We start from the raw sequence: 25,237 nt of genomic DNA on the forward strand, positions 1-25,237 counted from the left end.
AATAGTTTTGGCTCGTCCCAAATGTCCTCCAAGGGTGCCACCATGGAGTTTTTGAATAAGTTGTTCCCGCAAAGAGATGCGAGGGATGTACAACCTATTGCCAAAGAACAAGAATTTATCTTGAATGATCATATCGCCATGAGAGCCTGTCGTAGAATACTTTTCCCAAATATCTTGAAAGTCATCATCATCGGCATAAAGGGCACAGAGGTGGTCAAATCCCACAACATCGGTGCGCATGATGACGAGTGTTGCAACACGGCGACTAAGTGCATCAACGACTTTGTTCAAGTGGCCCACCTTGTGTCGAAGCACGAAGTTGAATTGCTCCAAAAAAGAGACCCAACGTGCATGCATTCGATTTAGATGCTTTTGACTCTTGATATACTTGAGTGCTTGATAGTCAGTGTTAAGGACAAATTCATGTTGATAAATATAGGGCTACCAATGCTTGATGGCCCGTATTACAGCAAAGTACTCATGTTCATAGGTAGACCATCGCCTATGGACATCATTAAATTTTTCGCTAAAATGAGCAATAGGCTTACTTTCTTGGGAGATAACAGCGCAATGCCTACTCCAGAGGCATCATAGTCCAATTCGAATACCTTTTCAAAATCTGGGAGCATCAATACCGGTGCCGTGGAAAGTTTCTCCTTTATGAGAGCAAAGCTAGCTTCTGATTCATCGCCCCAATGAAATTTTCCTTTCTTCAAGCATTCAGTGATCGGCGCCATAATGGTACTGAAATTTCGAAGAAAGCGTCAATAGAATGTCACGAGCCTGTGGAAACTACTCGCCTCACCAACAGTCTAGGTAGCTGGCCAATCGCAAATAGCAGCTATCTCTTGTGCATCAACTTGGAGGCCTCTGCTTCAATAATATCCCCCAAGAAAAGGAGTCTGTCAGTCATGAAACTACATTTCTTCAAATTAATATACAATTGGTTCTTCTGCAAGGCCGACAAGACATCCTTTAGATGTTTCATGTGTTGTCGATCATATGGACTGTTTATGAGGATGTCATCAAAATATACCATCACGAACTTGCCAATGAAAGGTTTGATGACCTGAGTCATCAAACGCATGAAGGTGTTGGGTGCGTTGGTGAAGCCAAACGGCATGGCAAGCCATTCGTACAACCCTTCACTTGTTTTAAAGGCCGTCTTCCATTCGTCGCCGGGGTGGATGCAGACTTAGTGGTATCCACTACGTAAATCAATGTTTGTAAAGACCTTCGATCCAACAAGCCGGTCGAGCATGTCATCCAGGCGAGGGATTGGAAATCGGTATTTGACAGCCATCCGATTAATTGCATAGCTATCGACGCACATATGCATGCTCCCGTCTTTCTTCGGTGTGAGGAGTGCAGGGACTGCACAAGGGCTCATGCTCTCATGCAAGAAGCCTTTTCGAAGGAGTTCTACCACTTGGTCTTGTAAGATCTGGTTCTCCTTCGGGTTCATCCAGTAGTGCGGCAAATTAGGGAGGCTCGCTCCTGGAAGAAAGTCAATCTCATGTTGGATATCCCTCAAGGGAGGTAATCCAACAGGTAGATCATCCGGAATGACATCGCTATATGCTTTTAACAACGGTTGAAGAGCCTCGGGAATGGGAATAACAGCTTGTTGATCACCTTTTTCCATAATCATATATATCCCTTAACGTTTACGGACGTTTAGCATAACACCCGCACTTTGCTTCTTTGAGGCCTGGGGAATGTTACTCCGCGATTTCCAAATAATCTGTCTTTTCCCACACAAAAGAGTAGGTGTTCTCTCTGGCTCGGTGGGTGATATCAACGTCGTACTGCCACAGTCGTCCCAGCAAGACATGGCATGCATCCATCTCCATCACATCACAAATAATAGTATCCTTATAGGACTTTCCAATTGAAATAGATAAACGACATAATTGTGTTACCTTGAGTTCTGCCCCTTTACGAATCCACCCGATTGTATAAGGGAGGGATGTGACTCTGTCTTTAGCTGTAAGTGGTCCACCAGGGCCTTGGACACAATGTTCTCACAACTACCACTGTCAATGATGACATCGCAAACTTTACCGTTGACAGTACAACGGGAACGGAAAAGACTGTTTCGCTGGGTATCCTCTTTTCGCAAGGTAAGCAATAGTCGTCTGACAACGCAGTTGACATGCTTACCCTCTTCATCCTCCACATCTTCTTCATCCACCCACTCATCTTCATATATTTCGTCATCGTGATCAACAACATTAGCCATCTTTCGCCGTGGGCAATCACTTGAACGATTACCTAGATCATTACACTTGTAGCATCTAATTGGTTGTGGCTTAGCATACAGATTCTGGGCCTTCGGATTAGTGTTACGATTGTTTGCAACAACTGGTTCCTTGGGCGCCCCAGCATTACTCCCCAAAGTTCGGTTCATATTACTGGTTTGTTGGTTTGAGGATTCTGGAACATCTAGTTGTCTCCCCCTTCCAAATGATCCACGTGCAAAATAATTATTAGCCCAATTAGTGGGGCTAGTTCTCTCCAATTGCATCTCGATCTTTTGGGCCATTTCTTGAGCAACCTCAACAAAGAACAAACGGTGTAGAGAAACGTGGTCTTGAATGTTGAGTCGCAAGCCATTGATGTACCTAGCAGTCTGTTGTGCCTCCAATTCAGCCAGGTTGTTGCAGGTGGAGAGTCGAAGAAACTCCTCCGTGTAGGTTTGGATTGATCGGTTTAGCTGCTTACAATTCTGGAATTGCTGAAATAACAATCGTTCATAATCGGTTGGAAGGAACCTGACCTTCAACATTTGCTTCATCCGATTCCACGTTCGGATGGGGGCTTTCCCTTGTTGGCACCGGGTCAGCTGTGTTTGCTCCCACCAGACTGAGGCACCTCCCTTCAATTTGTACGCCACCGGTTTTACTTGGCGGTCCTCTTCAATCTCCATGGCATCGAAAAATTTCTCAACTTCCCAAAGCCAATCCAAAAAGTCTTCGATATTCAAGTTGCCATTGAAGGTTGGGAGGTCAACTTTCAATTGATATTGCGTGGGGTCTCATCGATATCCACCGTTTCAACGAACTCCACGAATAGGCCCGTCCAAGAACTCTTCGTCTTCTTCTTCGGAGTCCTCCACATAGGCTTGTCACCTCTGTCGGGGATTTGCCCCACGTTCCATAGCTACCTCCAGGACTCGAGCGGCATGAGCACGTTCTACCGGAAGATTACCAGGTATGAGGTTGGCAGACAAATGCTAGATGGCAACAAGTAATTCTTGAAACCTTTGTGCGGTTTGCTCCACAAATCGATTGAACTCAACCAGTGTAATAAGCTCGTTTTCACGACCCTCAGCTACGGGATGATTGACATTAACATTATTTGTCATCGTCATAGAAGAGACCTGCTCTGATACCAAATGACGCAGAGGAAGATAGACTTGGAAAAGAATTCCAAAAGAAAACGTTTATTCTGAATATCGAAGTACTATTTACAATATTTTAGGCGCCTATTTATAGAGAGGTCGGCCTTTGGGAAACAATCAAATATTTAAAATCAAATACCATAATTAAGGAAAGCAATATTGATAAAGGGGAAAATATTCAAAACGCATTCCGAAATCTACAAATCGCGTCCCAAATCTTTGAAGGCTTGAAAGTCAAGGATTATTTTTAAGGATCGGAAATCAAGAATTTTGATTTGATATGTTGTACGCACCACAACTCCTCCGGATCAAAAGTTATGATCGTTTGAAATTGACCCGTCATTTAAGGCGAGGGTGGAACTACTCGCTCTTTTGACGCTCGAAAGTTTCCAAATAAGCATTCGCTATTTGTTCTACGTCACTACTTGAAGTAAGTTGAACTGCAAGGTATCAAACAGGGGCTTGGCCCCTTGTAAAACCACTAGCATTCACCAACTCTGCCACTTGATCAGCAGAATAGCCAGCGATGCCGATTTCAGTGGTAAGTGGTTTCACTTGATGACCAGAAATGGATCTGCAAAACTGTAAAATTTCGAAGTTTCTCGTTGAAAGTAGCAAGATCATCTTTAAAAAAATCATCAAATCATCAGCAAAGCACGATTGAACTGGACTAATGAGCAAAGAGGGGTGGTACTGAACACTCTCGTGTGCTGCAGCAGGACTTCCATGACTGAACCTATGCTGTTTTTGACCTGACAATGATCATGTGCCCACTTATTTTATTACATAAAAGAATTCTCTTCTTGCAACCTTTTCATCGGACAACTGACCCCTTAAGGATTTGTTTTTTGTCCAAAAAGTTCAGGATCTGACATGTGTGAGCTGGCTTTGTTTAAGAACGCATGTAGAAAGCGAGAGATGTCTATCCTTTTTTCCTAATAAACCGACGTAGTACTTTTGGTGGTTAATTTACATTTATAGCACCATGGACGGACGACAGCACGAGTGTCAGCTTGGCTGGCTAATTAAAGCACGTACAACGAATGATTTGATTCCGTTCGGAACTAACTACACGGGCGTCGAATTGATTAGGTACTTATTGTATTGCATCGATTCCCTGCACTCATCGAAGTGACCTTAAAAGCACGATAATCGTTAAGACGGTAGGGAACTTTAAAGTGACCTCAAAAGAAGTCGTCTTTGTCGGGACTTGAAGCCGTGATCGTGGCTCCCCCGTGCAATCTATCGCGATTGCTACCTGCGTCGAGGCAAGTATGAATCTGGTTCAGTTGAGAAAACGAAAAGGGAATAATTTATTTTCAGCATGCCAGGTTGATCGACTACGAAATGGCTCTTGACCTCTTACTCTGTTTATGCTGTCTTTCGAGCAAGCACGAAGCAAGAATTGTGACACGAGACCTGGAATAAGAACTTTTCATCTTGCCAATCTTTCTTAATTGCATAATAGTATGTGAAAGTTTCGGTACTTTTATCACCAAGCAGACAGAATAAGAATTATTAGTTCGGAGCACATTTAAATTGATAGAAAGTAACCTTACCATGCATCGAACAAACTAATAAACAAAACGATGTCCTTAATCAGAAACAAAAGGACAATTCTCGTATGCATCAGCTAAAACACATGCTGTTTCCCTTAACTAGGAAACATGTAAAATCGAGGTAATTAATGGAAGTCTTATGAATTATAACTTACCTTAATCAAAAGAAAAACGAAAATGTGTACTATCAGCAAAAAAAAAAAAGGATAATGACACAAACAGTCCCTGAACTTTGGTCCAATGTGTAATTTGATCCCTAAACTTTTAATTTGTTTAATGTAGTCCATGAACTTTAGCCTAAAGGTCAATTTGGTCCATGAACTTTTAATATGTTCAATGTGGTCCCTGGACTTTTGGTACATATTCAATGTGGTCCCTGGACTTTTGGTACATGTTCAATTTAGTCCATAAACTATATGGAAATATTCAATCTAGTCCCTGAACTTGAATTGATAAAAGGACCACATTGAACATTTTCATATAGTTCATGGACTAAATTGAATATTTACTAAAAGTTTAGGGACCACGTTGACTAGATTAAAAGTTCATGGACCAAATTGAACTTTAAACTAAAGTTCAGGGACTACATTAAACAAATTAAAAGTTCGGGGATCAAATTGTACATTGAGTCAAAGTTCGGAGACTGTTCATGTTATTTTTCCAAAAAAGAAAATCTCGAAAAAGCTCCAAAGACAGCATAGACAAAATAAAATAAAATAAAATCTTTATCTCGAGAATCATCGGACTTCGAATCATAATATATTTCTTCGGAGCAAAAAATACTTTCCGACATACGGAGGGGTGCGCGGTCAAACCTTGACCAGTACCGACGAAGCCAAGGAACGGGACGCGGGGGGGGGGGGGGGGTAGGGCAGCCCAGGGGCCGCGAGCTGACGCGGCGCTCATCGATTGGCGGGGCCGTGCGGGTGCGCGGTAGGTCCTCGCAGCAGCGGATAAAATTTCCGAGAATTCGGTGCCCCCCTCGCGCAAAGATTCTCCGGAAAATCAGCCTCGTTTTGCTCTGCAGAACTCCCGCCTGTTTTCCAAAGTTTCCTCCCCTGTTTTTTCTGCCCTTCGCCCTTTCTCGGTTTTCGAAGTCTCGCTTTTTTCGTGCCTTTGTCAGCTTTCACTATTCACTTGAAAAATCTACCCTTTCTTTTTTTTTTGTTTTTTTGCTCCCGTGCGCGTGTCGTGGAGAAGGAGAAGGAGAAGAAGGAGGACCCGGAGGAGAGCGCGCGCGGAGCAGCTCCCGGCGGCGAGAGCGAAATGGGTTCTGGGAATCTCCTCCAAGTCGTGGCCAGCAACTTCGATGTCCTCGCGCTGTATGTCTCTGTTCGTTTCTCACGTTTCGAGGTGTTTGGTGTTTGTTTGTGCTCCGTGCTGTTTGTTTCCAATGGAGTGAAGTTGGGTTCTTTGTGCTCGATTCGCAGGCCTCTCGTCACTCTCGTTTTTCCTCTGTAAGTTTGGGTTCGAGCTACATTGGTTTGGGTTCGAGCTACATTGGTTTTGGGTTTGAGGGTCTGTTGATTTTGTTCGAAATTACGGAGTTTGGTTTGCTTTTCTTCTTCTTTTTCTTTTTTTTTTCCTTTTTGTTGGGGGGTTTGACGCAGGTATGCTTCGATAAAGGCCATAGAGACCAGGTCTCGCACGGATGATCAGCAATGGCTCACTTACTGGGTTCTCTATTCCTTGATTACCCTCTTCGAGCTTACTTTTGCCAAACTCCTCGAATGGTAATCCAATCTTGTTCGTTCTTCGACTGTCTTTTTTTTTGGCCTATGGTTAGTTCGTGAAGATAAAAGAAACATGTCGATATGCAGAAAAAAATCTGGTGTCGTCTTTTAATTTTAATAAAAGAGGGGCACTTATTGTTTTAGGTACAGACATGTTTTCTATGTACATTGGTGCATCTGTACTTCTTTCATGACAAACTAGATGCGGTAATCTCAATTCAAATTCTCTTTAGGGGAAAAAAAGTAGTAAACTATAGAAGCCCAAAAGGTCATCCCCATTGTGGCTCAGTAATTTCTGGAAAAAATCTGGGCATTAATTGATCTAGCACACTTTTGACTTGGGCTTTTTGGAAGGAGTATGATGAACGTGCAATGGATGGAAGGAGTGGCTGCTATAGCAAACGGAACAGATTTAACTTCAGAAGAGAGCAATCGAGCTTGACAATTCAACCGACCCTAATATGTAGTATCTGCAGGCCACTTTGCTTTTGCAACATTAGGCCTTGTTAGGACCGGTGCTTTTTAGTAGCGTAACCAGGATAAGTTACGCTGTGAAAATGCTAATGGGCATCATTCTTCTGATAAAACTATTGCCAATTTGACATGAGCAGCATGTTTACTGGCCTAATTAATTATGTTTGATCGTAGAAGCAAGTGTGAGACTGCATCTTCATTTATGGATGGAAGCAATGTACTTTCAAACTAGAATGGTGCTACTGCCAGATTCAACTCAGACTAGTTCATTATTCATCTATGTTCTGATTATTAATGATTATACGGGAAAGATTTGTGATAATCTGCTTATTAGGAAAAATAATCAAATGTAGTTGTGTTGCCAAACCAATTTTCATCTTGTCCCTAGTTAAACTGTCACCGAGCGGTCCTGGCACCCGAATATGTATCTGCTCGTGGCATCTATCTGATTGGTGTAGTTTTCATTTTCTTCTCTATTTCAGGTTTCCTATATGGCCTTATGCAAAGCTGATATTCGCCTGCTGGTTGGTCTTGCCACACTTCAACGGCGCGGCTCATGTGTATCGGCACTTTATCAGACCCTTTTATATGAATCCTCATTCTACTACAATGTGGTATGTTCCACGGAAGGGCCTTTTTCATAAGCGAGACGATGTGCTCACGGCTGCTGAGAAGTACATGGAAGAACATGGGACCGAAGCATTTGAGAGGCTCATTTCCAAGGTATGCAGGCTCTTACATGATGAAATTTTATTTTTGGGACTTGCAAGGCCTGATCCGCTTGTTTGATATGTCGAGCCAATGTAGTGTGAATTGCTAAGGCCTCATGGTACTGTCTCTTGATTTTACATTTGATTTGATTGTCAGCGACAAACAACCCGTTCTCGTTGGCGAACTGAAGAACTTGGGGTTCATGGTCCTCCTGAAGAGCATCACTGGGGGTTTGATACGAATGTAAAATCTTTTATTCATGCTAGGCTTCTTTCTGGAACATAAGGATGAGCACTTGCATTGGCATTTAGGATTTACTCTTTTAATCATGCAGAACATATCGGTAAATCAGGTCTTAGTTTCTATTCTCCGACAAAATCTCACTTTGGTAATCTTTCAATGTTCCCGAACTTCAATTGAAAATCCTTCTTCTCGCTACTAATATTTTAGTCATGCAACAACCAGCGCCCTGTTCTAGCTGTTCTTCTATGGCCTATTCTCACTTTTCCTTTAATTATCACAATGAAGACGGTTCCTAACTTCTATAGATCATGAATTGGATGATTAGTACCGATAAGATACCCAGGTTCAACTTTGTCCACAACGTGGTTCATGCTCCTAAAGAATTTGCCTCGATATATTTACTCGTCTATGTAATATGCAGGCTGATAGAGAAGCTCGAGCTAGAAGAAAGACCAACTACGTAATATTTGACGATGACTACAGATATTGAAGAAGATGAATGTGGCTTTTTCGGGTCGAAGCTGTGAGGAACCCGGATAGCAACAGAGTAGGCAATTACATTCCCAAATCATGTCCATCTGCTTCCTTAATTCGTGTTGTGGTAATTCCTCGCAGCTGAGAGTCGGACATGATGCTAGGATTGTAGAGAGTTCCCTATGTACTGGAGGAGTTCATGCTACTTACCTAACGGTATGCTTGTGAATACTAGTTTCTGTAATCTTTTGGATGGGATAATGAATCCTTTTGAGTTGGTTTGACACTGCAATTCTTCTTTTAGTTGGCAACTTGATGCTTGAAGCTTAGGGAGCTGGAGTAGCTGTGCTCTGGACAGCTACTTGGATATCTAAACATGACCAATAGTCACTTTGGAATTTAAACAGGATCTCTTGTGATCATGTATCTATAAATGGTGAAAATAGGGAAAAGTGTCAAAAAAGTCCTAAACCTTTTACATTGATGCCAATTTAGTCCTAAATCTTTTTTTGGTGCCAATTCAGTCCTAAACCTTTTGCATTTGTGCCAATTGAGTTATAAACCTTTTTTTAATGCCAATTGAGTCATAAACCTTTTTTTTTGTGCCAATTCAGTTCTAAACAATTTGCATTGGTGTCAATTCAATCCTAAACCTTTTTTTGTGCTAATTCAGTCCTAAACATTTTGCATTGGTGCCAATTCAGTTTTAAACCTTTTGCATTGGTGCCAATTCAGTCCTTCGACACGTGAATAGCTATTAGCCGGAAGGACTGAATTAGCACCAATGCAAAAGGTTTAAAACTGAATTGGCACAAATGCAAAAGATTTAAGACTGAATTGGCACAAATGCAAAAGGTTTAGGACTTTTTTGACACTTTTCTCGGTGAAAATAAGTTGGGTCATAAGATCAGACATGGCCCAGCCACTAAGTTACTATGAGCACGTTAGCTATAGGTATGGCTGCATAGTAACTAGATAAATAATTCTAAAACTTTGTTAAATTATTACAATCATTAAAAGCTTATAGCTTCAGTACTTTGTCAATTTCACTCATGATACAGTATTGTTATATAAACAATTTAAATTAAGTAAGTGGATGTAAGTGGGTTTGTCGATAAGGTCGGCACAGACCTTTTTAACCAAATAGGTCAAAAAGATCAATTTCGAGTTGTGCAAGTTGAACCCGAATACTATCGGTTTATTAACCCTGTCATACAGGATGACACAATCATGGCAAGAACACAATCGACTTATGTCCAAACCTGTTAATTTAGTATCATGTCCAAGTCGTGTTATTATGTTGTACCGATAATCGCCACCCCTAGCTATAATTTGTTGTAATTTGTGTATTTCGCATATCAAAGCACTTTTTTTGCACAACTTATAAATATTATTTAGGAACTTAAATCAAAACCAAACAAAATGAAGCTAAGCATATATATGGCATAAACTATGAACATGAATAACCAACCAAAATACAGTTCTATTTCGTACCACATTTTGAAATTTATGATGCCCAAACACAAGGTTACATCAAATGTGTTTCTTTTATACTTAACATACCTCGTCCTAATCTCTAAACTCAGCCACAATATAGTTAAAAAAGAAGTACAAATCAGCAGACTCATAAACTCTAGAGGACAAATCCAAAAAAATAAAAAATAAACTCTAGAGGTGAGCATCAATCGAAATGCATCATAGAAGCTAGAGGCGACAAGTTGGAGGAAACTAAACCCGTTTTGCGATCGACTATATGCTTAAAACTGATTTTCCCTCATCTCATTTACGCTTTTGTTATTTATTATTAGAGTGTCGGGGCGCCGGTCAATAATTGCTTAATCCTGTCTGAATACAGCAGTCCCCATCTCCGGACCGCACCAGAGTAATCGCGGAGAGAGTCGCACGGGTCTAGACTCCTGAGAATGGCGTTGAGGAAATTGGAATCGCTTAGGGTCAAACTCGGGATCTCTCGCTTCTTAATAAAGCAAAATCTTAGAGGCAAACGAAACGAGCGACTAAAGTAGCGAATGATAACCATTCTGTTCCGGAATGAGTTCCTGAACCAGAAATAGATTTTTCTATTTCTGGTTTCTGGATGAGTTTCTGAGAAAAAAAACCCGTTTGATAATGACAAAAAATTTCTATTTCTAGAACGTAAAACCCGTTTGATAACAGCACAAAATTTCTATTTCCTGAAATAAAAACCCGTTTGATAAACAACAGAAAATTCTATTTCCAGGAACAAAATTCCATTTTTTTAGAAATGGAATAAAAATAATAAAAAATCCGAAAAATTCATAAAAATCTTTAAAAAAATTCAGAAAATCCCAAAAAATTGAAAAATTCCAGAAAAAATCATCAAAATGTCGAGAAAATAAAAAAAATTTAGATTTCGGGAAAATAGGAAATTTGTTGAATTTTTTCAAAAAAAATCAAGAAATCAAAAATTTCAAAACTTCACAGAATTGCTTAGAATACCTGTGGCCACCCCCTTTTAGTGAAATTTAAATTTTTTTAGGTGCAAAAAAAAATAAAAAAATCAAAAATTTCAAAACTTCACAGAATAGTTTAGAATACATATGGCCACCCACTTTGAGTGAAATTTAAATTTTTTAAGGTGCCCAAAAAAATTCAAAAACTCAAAAATTTCAAAACTTTACAGAATGGCTTAGAATACCTATGGCCACCCACTTTGAGTGAAATTTTAATTTTTGGAGGTGAAAAAAAAAGCAAAAAATCAAAAATTTCAAAACTTCACAGAATGACTTAGAATACATATGGCCATCCACTTTGAGTGAAATTTAAATTTTTTTAGGTGAAAAAAAAACATAAAAAATCAAAAATTTCAAAACTTCACAGAATGACTTACAATACCTCTAGCCACCCACTTTGAGTAAAATTTAATTTTTTTAGATGCCCAAATGGTATTTTTTATTTATTTATTATTTTTTTTGGTTCCTAAAGAAAATTAAATTTCACTCAAAGTGGATGGCCACATGTATTCTAAGCCACTCTGTAAAGTTTTGAAAATTTTTCTTTTTTGCTTATTTTTATTTTTTTTCGACACCTAAAAAAAATTAAATTTCACTCAAAGTGGGTGGCCACAGGTATTCTAAGCAATTATGTGAAGTTTTTTATTTTTTATTTTTTTATTTTTTTCGACACCTAAAAAAATTTAAATTTCGCTTAAAGTGGATGGCAACAGGTATTCTAAGCCATTTTGTGAAGTTTTGAAATTTTTTCTTTTTTTCTTTTTGTTTATTTTTTTCGGCACCTAAAAAAATAAAATTTCGCTCAAAGTGGGTGGCCACAGGTATTTTAAGCCATTCTGTAAAGTTTTGAAATTTTTACTTTTTTGCTTATTTTTATTTTTTTTGGCATATAAAAAAATTTAAATTTCACTCAAAGTGGGTGGCCACAGGTATTTTAAGCTATTCTGTGAAGTTTTGAAATTTTTTATTTTTTTTATTTTTTTCGGTACCTAAAAAAATTTAAATTTCACTGAAAGTGGGTAGCCACATATTCTAAACCATTCTGTTAAGTTTTGAAATTTTTGATTTTTTGCTTTTTTTTCTCACCTCAAAGATCGTGACTTCCATATGAATATGTGTGTTGAAGAAAATGAATTCCTCAGAAATGGTTCTCACTTTTGTTCCAGAAATGAAAAACCAACTTTTTTTTGGTTCTCATTTCTGGTTTCAGAATCAGTTTTGGAAGCAAACTTGTCCCGGAAATAGAAAAATGAAATTGCGTTACCAAACGGGTTTCTGGTCCAAAACTGATTCTGGGAATAAAAAACCAGTTCTGGACAGAACTAGAATGGTTTTCATGCAGCACCTAAAGTATTGAGATTGGGCCTTATTCCATTTTCGTTCAATTTCTGAAAATTTCTGTGTTGGTCCACGGGCTTTTTCTATGACTACCGGCCCTAAAAAATGGCCTTCAATGAAGTCCAAAAGGTGGGACGCAAAAAACTTTAACCTTGGGATGAATGGAACATAACAATTTGACTATCGACATCAGGTTAATTCAACCTCGGAAGGAAAAGTGAAAATCTCGGCTTCAGAAACAATGGGATGGATAATTGCAAAAATTCTTCTTTCATGAGAGAGCCGACTTTAGGTAGGTGAAATGCCAAGCTCACGAAATGCCCGACCGACATCGTGAACCGGGTAAAACGCAAGCTAAACCTTAGATGAGTAAACGGATTGGTGGGAATTCATTAAATGTTTTGTGGTGTTGGAGTCAAATCGATACTGTTGAGCACTTTAAACCGTACGCACAAATTCGTTACTCCATCTTTAAGACACTCGCGAGGCTCATTACAATTCTTATTATAAAAATGTAGATAGATGTCATGTGTGTGACATTTTGCGAATGAATTATCAACGGAAAGGAGAGTGGAACAAGCAAAAGCTTGCTTGCTTTAGTCGAACATGGCTCGATAAGTTTTCTTTCTCGACGACCCAAAATGCAATAGCGAAACTAAAGAGTGAATTTCAAATTTTACTTTTTCAGCAGTCGCCAATCGCCGGTATCTACGTAACACTTCTAGTAGCTTATATTCTCTTCCTTTCTGCTTACTTTTCTTTAGCTCTCAAACGAAGATACACGGGAACAAGTCACCATTTTTTATATATAGACAGGCTGTGTTTATGAAGTAAAAGACTTTCGTACACGAACTTGGGCTGGTCCCTCCCGAGAGCTTCGGATATGATATGGACATCGAGCCAACCGCATTTTCTCTGAATTATCTCTTCTGTATTATTGGCATGATACATACAAAACCAGTTGACGCGTCTTGAATTGAATTTCACCACAGCGTTCGTCAATCATTGCATGTCACTGTCGTTCTTCCTTCGATTGTATGCTTGTGGAGTTGGTATGGAGATTAATCAAATGTTCGAGATGTAATGCTCGGATATTATCGTAGGTCGATTCTTGGCCAGACGTATTAATCAAAACCCTACTTGCTTGAACGATTGTGTTGAATAGCCGATCATCTTGTTTAATGTTCGGTACTTTTCATGCACCAGCAACGACGACATGTTAAGCGAAACACCAGAAGATAAGAAGAGCGTAGAGTGTTGCCGTGAAAGAGAGAAAGAGTATTGAGTAGAGAGACATGATTGCGAAACTCTTTCTTCGACTGCGAAAACGAAAACACTCTTTCCTTTTTCGGTTGTTTATGGTAAACAGACTGGACTTGCTTCTAGGTCACGACATCCACGTTATGATTTTTGCGGTGCGTAAAAGCTCGAAACGAATCATCAACATGAACAATGCCGAACTCGTTCGTCTTCTGCATGCTTGTGATCTACAGATCGGAGACGCGGTCGGAGGGAGGTTTGAAAACATGGCCCTATTCGGAAACCACTACGTACCCTTCATTACAATCGACTCGTCTTCTATCTAGATTGATTGAGGCCCATTTCTGTTTTTAAGCATAGTATCTTCTTTTGTTTCAATAGTTGGTCTCAATTATTGACTCGTCGACTCCTTTGATTTTGAACGTCCTTCTCCTTTGTCTCTTCCTTGAGTTTAGCCCTTTTCTGCCACTTGTTCACACTAGAATTTTAGAGATTCACAGAAGAGGATTATGAATGAAAAAACTAGCGATAGCTTAATCTATAACTCTTTGACTAAGCAAAACTTTTTTGGTTTGAAAAGTAAAATAAATAACCATATATGTGAGATTTTATGGTACTACTCAAACTGATAGAGCAAGTTGAGGTTTTATATTTAACTATTCTGATACTTTCCCTCACTCATTGGCTAGGTTTTGGCTTAAGTGTGGAAATATATCATTGAGAAGGCAAATAAGGGCATATAAAGATTTAAACTCGGGATCTCCTATTCTGAGACCATGTGAGAAAGTTCATCCCAAGAGTTTCGTTTGGACTTTCTCCCATTGTATCAAAGCTAGTGTCATTCCTTTCACGTATATGCGTCCACCCCGATCAGTCAAATTCCATGTGCCGCTCCTAATCTGGCTTACAGTAGCATTGAAAATATTATCCCACATTACTTGATAACGAGTGTTATATGCTCTTCATATTTATGTAGTAACATTTCACCTTTTAGTTTAAACTTTTGAGTTAGATTTTCAAATAATAGAAATGGACTTAAGTTGCAATATACTCCAACATTAAACACTCGATTCAGCAACAGCAAAATTTAACGGATTTGAAATCATTTATTCTAAGTTATTGCCACACCCTATTCTTACGTAAGACATTCCATATCAATACGTAATCGAATATTTCACGACTAATCCATACCTTCAAGAATTGGAAGATAAATAAATAAATAAATACATTATAATTGTTTTACCACAGTTAAATGCATGGCATTATGATTAACTATATATGCGAAATTCATGTTTATAATTTAAAAATTTTGAAGAAAAGTCCGCGCAACGCACGGGCAGACAAACTAGCTTGATAAGCAATCGTGAAGTCGTCCACTTGTTTCCCAGTGAATTGCGCACCAAATTTACAAATCGAATAAAGTCTATGATTGGTGGTGGGGTACCGCATTCGATGACCAAGTTGCATCTAGAAAAAATCAACAAGATTATTCAATTCAAAAGCCAACAAATTTGGAAAAAAAAAAAAGAAGAAAGCAATTGCGGATGAAGCACGCCGCCCCTTCCCTTTCAATCCCCATTAATTTCGGTCAATTTCATCTTTTCGTAAAATATATTATACGAAATAGAGCCGTTGAATTTGATAGGGACGGCCCCGAATGGACAAATTCACGCACCCAAACTCGGGTCAATCGGGCCGACTTCGAAGAAAAATCATCAGCCGAGGATACTATTTTGAAGTGGACTCCAACCCCGCATCTTTTTGCCTTTTCTACGTCTAGCTTGCGAGCTTTTGTTCTCGCGAAGGCATCTCTTGTCGTGCCTCCACCAAACACCGGCGGCAGTTCATATTGTCTTTTTATAAGGAAAAAAGCAAAGTCTTGCACGGCATAGATACGATAAGAAGCCGGTTCTGACTGTCCATTTCTCACTCTTCCAAAGAAAAACCCTTAAAAACATAAATGGAATACGACTTTTTTGCGTGCGATAAGATGGAAACCTAAGAGCGAATCATCTGGTGTGACCCTCGATTTATTAACGGGATGAAGCTAAGCATGAGAACACTATTTCGTAAACTCGGGATACTAAGTAAATATAACATATTTTGATTAGGGTTGGATTCGTGGCATCGCATCACCGAATTAATTAATTTCGCGTGTCAGTTAATTATACCCAAAATTATTCGAAAATCAATAACTTCTTTTTAAGGGGGAAATCAGGAGCAAAAGGGGTTCTCAAAAACAGTGCCTTCCTCCTTTTAATTTCCCTTCTCGCAATCAATTCGAGAGCAAATTCTCTCTTTTGGGCCATGCCTATGCAATCAAAATCAAAGGACATCACTAACCAAGTTGATTGATTTACAAAAGAAAAAAAGAAGCTGTAAATAAAAAAGAGAAAGGAGAGAGCTTTATCGAAAGGACCAGCTTGTCGCATTGCGCAGCATCTTCAATGTCGAAAGAAAATGCCTTATCATCATCAAGAAAAAGGAGATGCCATTCCCACATAGCACATTGGAAAGGCTCCTGGTTTATCCAACATTTGTTGCCAAGCTTTCATATGGAATTTATTCTCGTAAGAAGGCCGCCCGCTTTTCCTTCCTTTTGACATTTTCATTTCGCGGCACATTCCGTAGATGACTTGCTTCCAATCACCGTCCATGTCGAGGGTCGACGTCTTTAACCATATCGCAAAAATTGGAAAGAAAAAACCAAAAGAAAATTTTAATAAAGGCTCGTCTTGACTTTTGCTTGTAGCGCGCGCATTGTTAGTCAATTGCCAAATTAAACCACTGGAGTTTGCCCCGGTGATCACCATTCTTACTTGGCAAGGGAGAGATGGGAAGTTCGAATCCCCACCTTATCAGGAGGAGTTACGGGTGGGGACGTATAGTTTCAGATGTGAATTTCGACTCCCACGCCCTGCAAGAGACAGGATAAAAGTCTGAGAGTGAATTGAGAATTAGAGTAGGACAAATAAAAAAAAATCGCCAAATTCCTTAAATTTCTAATTTTATAAACTTAAGGACCATCCCAGAAACTACAACTCTCCGGCCAAGAAACTTACCCTGCTTTGTTGCGTAGGGTTAATCGATCTTTAGATTCCTTAAAAAAAAATTCGAAAATTTAATTCCATAATGTCATCAAATTACCTTATGAAACTAAAAAGTACAGGGTCATGTTAGAATATCTCTCCTGTAGAGATACATTTAATGTGATCCTCTTTGTTACAGTCATCAAGTTCTAGAACCCTAATACCAATGAGGTGATATTGAGTCCGGTGACAATTAATGATCAACTCGATCTTTGAAAAGTCGTAATTAAGGTTTTGTGTCTTCCAATGCTCTCTCGATGAAAGATACACTGAATCAAATTCAAGTTAAATAAGGTGATTGTGGTCCTTAATCTAGCCAATAAATATGGAAGTGAGCTCCATCGACTTAAGGTGTTCCCCGAAATTCCCGCGACGTACCGTTATTTTTGTGTTGAATATCTTTCGTAAATAATCAATGTGTGTATCGTTATTTTTTTCCTCCATAATGCCAAATTAGCAAAATTTCATTAACTTGAATTAATGAAAAAATAATACCGAATAGTTTCATAAGATGCAAGGACTGCATTAAATATTTATCAAAAATTTTGGTGATCAAACTGAACAAATTAAAACTTTCGAGATGAATTCTGCGCATCGAATTAAAATTCACGCAACGCTTAGTTCGAAGAGGGAATTTGTACGAAACGCCGAGGGCATTTTAGGAATTTCAGGACTTGGCAAAAGAAGGAAATTGCTGGTGCGAATCCGGGACGGTAGCGTCAAAACACATGGCCGACAGCTCATGGTCCGGTCCGGAGCTCATTATCAAGTGGTCCCACGTGGGCCCCCCCACCCTCTGCGTGTCCATCACGTTCTGATTCGACCGGGGCCAGCATCCGTGGGTCCCCCACCCGCACCTGGGCCCCCCACCCCAATAAAGCAGCAACGCCACGCCCGTACGCGATTATTGTTCTGCGCCCCAAGCTGTTCCCGCTTTTTAGTATTTTGTCAAAGGAGGGAAGGGAGGGGTTCGCTTGTTTTACTTATTATTATATTCAGCGAAAGTCTCCAACTTTAGAAAGGTCCAAAAATAAAGGGGTCGACATGCGTCGGTCGCGAAAATTTAAATTGAGTCAAAAGGCTGAAATGTTAAGAACATGTCCAAATTGAGATCCGGCTTTTCTTTATCGACATTAATTGGTTAATTAGATTCCGTCGCATATATTAATATTATGACCTAGTTCTTTTCTCCCGATATTATTCGAATTCTAAAGTCGATCAGATATTCGAATCAAAAGAAAAAGTCGATTGGAGTCTCTTCGTATCGTGTTTCTGAAGTCAAAAGTTTGTACTGATCCACATGGATTAAATAAAAGTTGAGCCAGAGATAAATTGAATTGATTGATATTGTCACTTCAAAATTAATTGGGCTCGAGTTTATCTCTTATCTAATGTGTTGTGAAATAACGTGGAAACTACCAACGTTATAATCAATCGAAATAAGATGAATTGATTGGAGAAATCAATAAGCAAACGAAAAGGATATCGGAGATTTTATGTAATATGATTCGAGTAACGGTATTTACATCGGGGGTAGAATCATCAGCTAATAAACCCACTATGAATTCGGAGAATTACAATTACAATGGCTCGAGTGTTTCGCAGACTAGATTAGATTACAATCTCTTAAAGAGAACTCACTCGAGAAACTTTATAGAAAACCCTCGCACTTCTTTTGTTTGTTCTCTAGAGTAACTTGCGAAAATGGATTAGCAATGAGTTTTGAATTTCGAGTTTACCTAGATCGGTTCTCCTAGGCGTTCGGTACATGGGCAAAATTGAGAGCCCATCTCAACTAATCATGGAAGATTGAACTGGAAACATGTACTCCCGAACAATTAAAATGCAAGAGATCTCTACCGTTCAACATATTTCAGTTCGGACGATTACGATTTTTTGCTTATCAAGCCGATAGTGAAAAATTTATGGAGGCACAACATCCATGAGGGACCATAGACTCCTCGAAAATTAAGGTGCGCTCACCCCTCATGAATCCTACATTAAGTATGATGGTCTCACCATCGTTTAAATTCAAGATGAACTCATTTGTGAATATAATAGTGTATTTTTTTTTATTATGAAAGGGGCTAAAGCCAAATAAAAAAATTTAACATTGTAAATTTATTATCCCTATTTTATCACCTAATAAAACATGAAGTAACAACGGAAAAAAACTAGTATCCAAGCATTTATCGATTTCAAGATCAATAAGCCGATCAGCAGAGCGATTTCCTTCTCGAAAATTATATTGCACTTTAAACTCAAAATCAGAGCACATCAATCTTCTTATATTTTTAAGCAGAGCAAGGCCAATATCATCAACCATAAGCTCTAGCCTAATAAAATCAGTGATAGCTCTAGAGCCAATCTCTTCATCAAATTGTTTTAGGAAGTTAATTCCCAACCACGAAGCTCAAAGTTCTACTTATGTCGACGTTAAGTGGATCGAGCACTTCTCCGATTCTGGTAAGATGGGATCCTCCACCTTCCAGATGGTTAAACTGAATACTAACTTGCTGGCGCATGGGGATTACTTAGAAATGAAGGGGCTGACTTATTATAATTTTTTATTTGCTTAGCGACATAGAATAAGGTGATGAACTAATATTATCAGAACTGTTGCGTTTGGGTACAAGTTTGTACAATTTCAACTTCCATGCTTTCCAACAACAAAGGTAAAATATCCAACGGATGAAAAAGGAAATATACGAATGTTGTCGTATACAACACTTTCGGCAACAAATCTAAGTAACTGCCCATAAATGTCTCATCGTCCATCGTAGGTATTGAATAGAGTCAATTTTAGGAGCCCCTTCGTTTCGCGGAAATGATAACACCGTCGAAATATTAATTTATCCAAAAATAAATGTAAAAGATTTCCCACTTGCCGTGGGGGGTTAAAACTGTAAGAAATTTCCAATTTTCCACCATGAAAATGATGCTTCTAATTGCTGTTTCACATTTAAACTTGGCTAAACAAATTTCAATCATCTCTTTGTGCATTCACAGTTCATTGTCTTCTAATCTAGAGTTTCCCAACAGCTTCCTCCCTAACACTAAGTCTTAATCCACGGCAGAGTGCACAAAACGAAAGAAACAAATTTTTTTCCCTTCACTTTGCAGCAACCCCCCCACCCCACTTCCGCTACTTTTTTTTTTTCCACTTCCACCCCCGCTCGGAACAGCCTGCTTTGCAAATTGGACCCCTACATGAAGAGCTCGGACTGCAACAGGGTGTAGTAATTGGCGGCCTCGTCTTCCAGCTCCCAGAGGCCGTCGTAAGACAAGAACTCCACGCCGCCCGTTCCCGCTTCCGCCCCTTCGTCCTCCCTGCTGGGCAGGCCGAGCTCGTCGTCGGAGGCCACGAGCAGGTGTCTGAACACCTTCTCCTTGTCCTCGTCGCCGTCGCTCTCCTCCTCCGGGGAGGAGGAGGAGGAGGAAGGCGACGCGAGCTCCGGCTCGGAGGGGAGGCCGGGGTCGGACTCGGAGGAGGCGAGCTCGTCCTGGAGGGCGGAGATGAGGGAGGACAGGTCCTGGCTGGAGATCTGGCCGTCGTCCAGCTGGTCGTCGAGGAAGGAGAGGATGCTGGGGCACGACGGCGGCGGCGGCGGCGGCGGCGGCGGCAGCTTGAGGCGCTTCGCTTGGTCTTCCGCTTGACCGTCGACGTGGGTCTCCTCCGCTTCTTCTCTTTGGCGCTTCAGCGGCGTGTCCGCCATGGTTTCGCTTCAAGGTTTGTTCTAGAGAGAGAGAGAGAAAGATGGAGGATGAGGAGTGCACGAGGGGGGGGAGGTAGGCTAGGGTTAAGGACGAGGAGAGAGAGTAGGGGTTTCAGAGGGTTATATAGAGGGAGAAACTGAAGTGTTGGAGGGAGGGGGTTGCGGTCAAAACGGGGGGTTCGAAGAAAACAAACACGAAAAGGGCCCAAAAAAAATCGATTAAATTAAAACTATGTAAAATTTATTTTAATGAAAGTTAGAAATTGTTCTGGTGTTGCAGGGGTCGTGCCGGGGAAAGGGAAAACAGGGAGGGTCAGAATTGGGATTTCACGGCCGGGGCCGCATGAGGCGGTCCGCCCTTTTCGTTGCGGACCGTTGGATTCGGCTTTTGTGGGAGATTGCGTTCGTGATCGAGCGGATCGCGGCCGAAGGGGTTGAACGCATCCGGTGGAATTCAACACCCGAGGAGATGTATAGGTACCGAGGTCTTTACATTGTTGTGGACCAAATCCGGTTGATCTTGTGAATTCCACGTAATTGACGGCTTAGATTAATCATGTTCGCATGATCTACGACCCGTACCATAAAGAAAATCAACAAGGTTTTATCGAAATTCATGAGATTGGATATGAAATCATAATCTCAAATATCTTGAGAAAGCGGTCCACCCTAAGAGTCTCGAGATGGCCATGGGGGATTCCGAGATGGCCAATAGTAACGATCCTTATTAGGCACGGCTCAGCAATGTGACTGGCAAGCTTTTTCCTGAAGGTTCTTTATGAAATGATTTATCGAGACGTCAAGAGAAAGATTGTAACGGGACATTCAACGAGGAACATGCCATCACTCTCGAACTTAGACAGAGAAGCATACGGAGCCCCTCGCATCGAATTATAAAAATCCCTGACATCTTCTTCTCTCGCGAAATACACGACTCCGCCATGTGCACACTTGGATGACGGAGGAATGCATCTTGACTAAACATTATTCGTAGGCAAAGTGGAGCCTAAGTAATCTCCGAACCAACTATTTAATTCCCCCCCGTCGCATTCAAATGATGCAATCCGACAGATCGATCGGGTCCTGTCCTTCCCTACTCCGCAACTAATACCTATACAAATTTGATGAATCACTCCGGCGTCGACCCACCCATGCTTTTCCCATAATTACTCCCACTTCCTTGATTGATCGATTGATTGATTGATTAGGGGGTCCCATAATCGGGAGATTAACAGAATGTCGCAACGGACGGCCACGATCGCTCCGATGACGTGGAGGGGGGGGAAAGAGAGAGAAAACGAAAAAGGTGGGAGGCGTGACGAAGGATCAAGATCTAGAAGGAAGGAAGGAAAGAGGTGGTGGAGAGATCTAGTTGGAGATATTGTCTTGTTTTTAATGGCAAAAGCCATCGACTGCCACACCACGACCCTACAGGTACAGTCTCTCTATACGTGTCCCATCGAGCGCGACCTTTTCCTTTTCTTTTTTATTTTAATTCGAATTTGGAAATTTCTTTTGGCTCTTCGAACGTGGATGTTATCAAAATTGTACCTAACTTCTCCTGCTACGGAAAATAATAATAATAATAATAATTGACGCGATGCGGTCCAACCGCATTGTCTCCGCCTTTTGTCGGGCGAGTTCTCCAGACGTGGAATTTTTCATGGGGTCCAACATAGTATGATTAGGAATTATATGTTGGTCCTTATTTTCACGTTCTGCCCCCAATCTATACAAGAATCTATCTTTCCTCTATGCTTTATTGGTCCCCCCCCCCCCCCGCCCCCCCCAAAATTTTTCTTTTTTTTTCTTTTATAACGAATAGAAAGCGAAGTATTGGCTCGCGCTATTTCGACGTTTTGGATAGTTATAATACGCCATAACTTATTGAGCTTACGAAAATAACCTTGATATTACTGATTTGATTTAAGATCACTAGTGGAAGGTGTGAAAGTTGTTATTTAATTTTTTTGGTCAAAGTAACATTTCATTCATTTTCGTGTAAATACCAGAAAAAACATCACAGTCCAAATGCAAATCAAGGCAAATTTCTGACAATTTCGATACAAGAAAATGTCTAAATAACAAGACGAATCATCAAAATAAGATTAGGGGTCACCCGATCAAAGAGCAAATCTGTGACTTATTTAAACCAAAATCAACGGCCGATCATCAAATCCTTCTTCAGTAACGAGCACAAACCAAGATCTCCATATGTTACTACGGGTTTAGACTCCAGAGTAACAATGTTGAATGAGCACGTATCTGATACATGTGAAGCCACTCCAATCTCCTTTGAAACTAGACTCGTACACCAACGAAACTCGAGAAAAGCAAACCCCGAAACCATATACACTAAAACCTCCAAATCTAGACTAGATCGGGATAGAAACCTCCCCAAAACATGAGAGAAAAAAGCTTTCAAATATAGACTAAATTAGAAGAGAAAAGCTCTACAAAACCAGATTAGCCAAAAAAAAATAAGAAAAGGGAGTGATCTAACTCAAACCCTCCCCTCATCTTTGGAATGAGTTTGAATCTTGTTGGTAGTTTTTTTTTTTTTTTTGATAACCCAGGGAATTCCCGCACGGCCGACAGCCGGGAGGTAAACCCTAGGGGCGACACGTGCTAGCCACCACACACGTGCACCGGTTAAGTCACCCTGCGGCACCCGGGATTCGAACACTCAACCTTTTGCGAGAGGAAGAGTGCGCGCTCCAGCAGCGCCACCCAGGCGGGTGGTAAATCTTGTTGGTAGTTTTTTGTTACTTAACATATGCAAAGTCTAAATTATAACCGGAAAGAGTTCAGAACTTTAATCAAAGAATTCCATTCAAAACAGAATTTGAACTAAAGAATTGTATACGACAACAAATTATTAGAAGTTGAACTTTAGGAAGAGATTGTAAATAAATGCTCCAAACATCATAGCTTTATCAATATTCTTTTAAAATAGAATTACAATCATTAAATTTGCTAAAATTACTCAAATTTTAGAGGATTACCTTAAGGAACCATGAATTTGTAAATTTCTCCGATTTGAATACAAAAGAAGATGAAACAACGATTAAGGAAAGTGTATAAAAATCACGTGATCGATTGATCCACGTTAAAAGTATGTTTTTTTTCTCTTTTGTCAATATACAATATCCCCGTAAGGGTTATTTTAGATCAGTTAATTTTAGAGTGTGTCTAAAACTATAAAAGGGTGGAAATAGCACGAGCGAAATTATATCGCATTTACGAATACTTCACGGATATCTTTTTAATAAGAAGAATACGTGAGTTAGAATTTAAATAGGTGATATAAATATGAAATTGTTCAAAACAACGGTATGATGAATTGAATCTCCTTTAATCTGCACAGTTATTAGTTTTTTAAAATTTCAAACCGTTATTGGTCATCAAGTATACATGTGTACTAACATGTGCCGGGACATTCTATGTCTGACTTTTAACTAATAAGTGACACGTGCATGTTATGGTTATTTTTGTGTGTGAGAACTTTTATGTTGCCGACCTTCAAACATCACTTGAGCGTGCGACATTGAGGCCACATACGACCTTAATCCCGAATGACATGAGGTCGATAAGATATTTTCTTTTGACGGGCTATACTTTAAATGGGTTAACACCATGAAAAATTCAAAATTAATAAAATTATGATAAATTTATTTCAAATTAATTTTTTGACCACCAACAATCCCATAACGGATACATTTGTGATAAATTTACCTTCCGTTAGTTTTCGTTAAATTGAATTAATACTACAAAAATCTCGAACTTATACATGTGACAAATGGAGAGTAAAATCCTAAATTGGTACACTCGTCAACTATTACTTATCATTTAACTTAGCAATTCGACAGTAAAATTTAACGGAAACTAACCAATGATAAATTTGTTATAGGTATACCGGTTTGGAGTCTTTAGGATAAATTTGTCACAGATATATCAATTTGGGATTTTTTGTGATATTAACCATGCTTTATGTACACTTCACATGTATCTTTCAAGTTTGTGAACCATTGTTGAACCTGTTCCCATTTTATCACTTGTCAAAGCAAAAAGAAGATGGGTCTTCAATTGGGGTTGGTCGCCGATCTAGCTCTCAGAAAGAGTTTAAAGAGAACGGGGATGGGCCAAAGTCACTCGTCAACAAGAGATAATTTGGAAGATTTATCTATATGCGGACTTCTTTGATCGCAAATCAAAGCAAAAATAAATCTTCTCGTTCTTGCACGGGTTTGTAGATCGTAGATAATGGACAGTACTCTAACGGTATGTCCCTCTAAAGTTTGATACTCCAAATGTTGTCTACAGACAACAAGAACCGTTGTATCATTATTTATAGCTCGAGTTGAAAAAGAAAATAATGCTACATAAACAAAGCGACTACAAAAAGATTAGGTGTCCAAAATTTCGTGTCTTTGATGGGACAATAATTAGTTAGTGTTGGAGATGACATGAAATAGATTTCCTTTGTTCCCTCAAATATTATATCAATTAAGGACATGTTTATAGTGCAATTCCAAGTCAAGTCACGGAAAGATTCCTCCTTTTAAGACCAGAAAACAATAATTTGTCAAGTCCGAAGGAGACTAGACCCCAAATAGCTGCAACAATTGTGGTGCCGACGTTAGGTTTTGTGCTTTTAAAGTTGGAAAGGAGCATGACATTTTATATGTTGATGTTGCAATTTTGACATTGGATGATTTTTTTTTAGATAATTAATAAAAGCAGGC

At 39.7% G+C, this 25,237-nt stretch overlaps 2 protein-coding genes across 3 annotated transcripts; one reads left to right on the forward strand and one right to left on the reverse strand.

Annotated features, from left to right (window-relative positions):
- Positions 1-5,879: 5,879 nt before the first annotated feature.
- LOC115671716 (HVA22-like protein c) lies at positions 5,880-8,889 on the forward strand. Of its 2 annotated transcripts, XM_030593341.2 has the most exons (6): positions 5,880-6,284; positions 6,393-6,419; positions 6,573-6,695; positions 7,652-7,892; positions 8,037-8,123; positions 8,545-8,889. In XM_030593341.2, exons 1-6 carry the CDS (start codon positions 6,229-6,231, stop codon positions 8,611-8,613), a joined length of 603 nt encoding a protein of 200 aa, XP_030449201.1. In that variant the 5' UTR covers positions 5,880-6,228; the 3' UTR covers positions 8,614-8,889. The 2 variants fall into 2 exon arrangements, with proteins under 2 accessions (XP_030449201.1, XP_030449202.1); XM_030593342.2 differs by lacking the exon at positions 8,037-8,123 and having other exon boundaries at positions 5,884-6,284.
- Positions 8,890-19,696: 10,807 nt separating this feature from the next.
- Positions 19,697-20,591, reverse strand: LOC115672086 (uncharacterized). The gene has a single exon (XM_056309110.1). The coding sequence runs from the start codon at positions 20,490-20,492 to the stop codon at positions 19,983-19,985; it is 510 nt and encodes a 169-aa protein (XP_056165085.1). The 5' UTR covers positions 20,493-20,591; the 3' UTR covers positions 19,697-19,982.
- Positions 20,592-25,237: the final 4,646 nt, after the last annotated feature.

Source organism: Syzygium oleosum, unplaced genomic scaffold, assembly GCF_021117445.2.
Source record: "Syzygium oleosum isolate NSW1041296 unplaced genomic scaffold, Sole_v2.1 Sole_v2.03, whole genome shotgun sequence".
Taxonomy (NCBI): Eukaryota; Viridiplantae; Streptophyta; class Magnoliopsida; order Myrtales; family Myrtaceae; genus Syzygium; species Syzygium oleosum.

What these genes read in the sequence shown, in the direction of transcription:
- LOC115671716 (XM_030593341.2), top strand. Translation starts at nt 6,229, where the DNA reads ATGGGTTCTGGGAATCTCCTCCAAGTCGTGGCCAGCAACTTCGATGTC. An exon ending in AACTTCGATGTCCTCGCGCT is followed by an intron (nt 6,285 to 6,392) that starts GTATGTCTCTGT and finishes CTCGATTCGCAG; the next exon opens with GCCTCTCGTCACTCTCGTTT. An exon ending in TTTGCCAAACTCCTCGAATG is followed by an intron (nt 6,696 to 7,651) that starts GTAATCCAATCT and finishes TCTCTATTTCAG; the next exon opens with GTTTCCTATATGGCCTTATG.
- LOC115672086 (XM_056309110.1), bottom strand. Translation starts at nt 20,492, where the DNA reads ATGGCGGACACGCCGCTGAAGCGCCAAAGAGAAGAAGCGGAGGAGACC.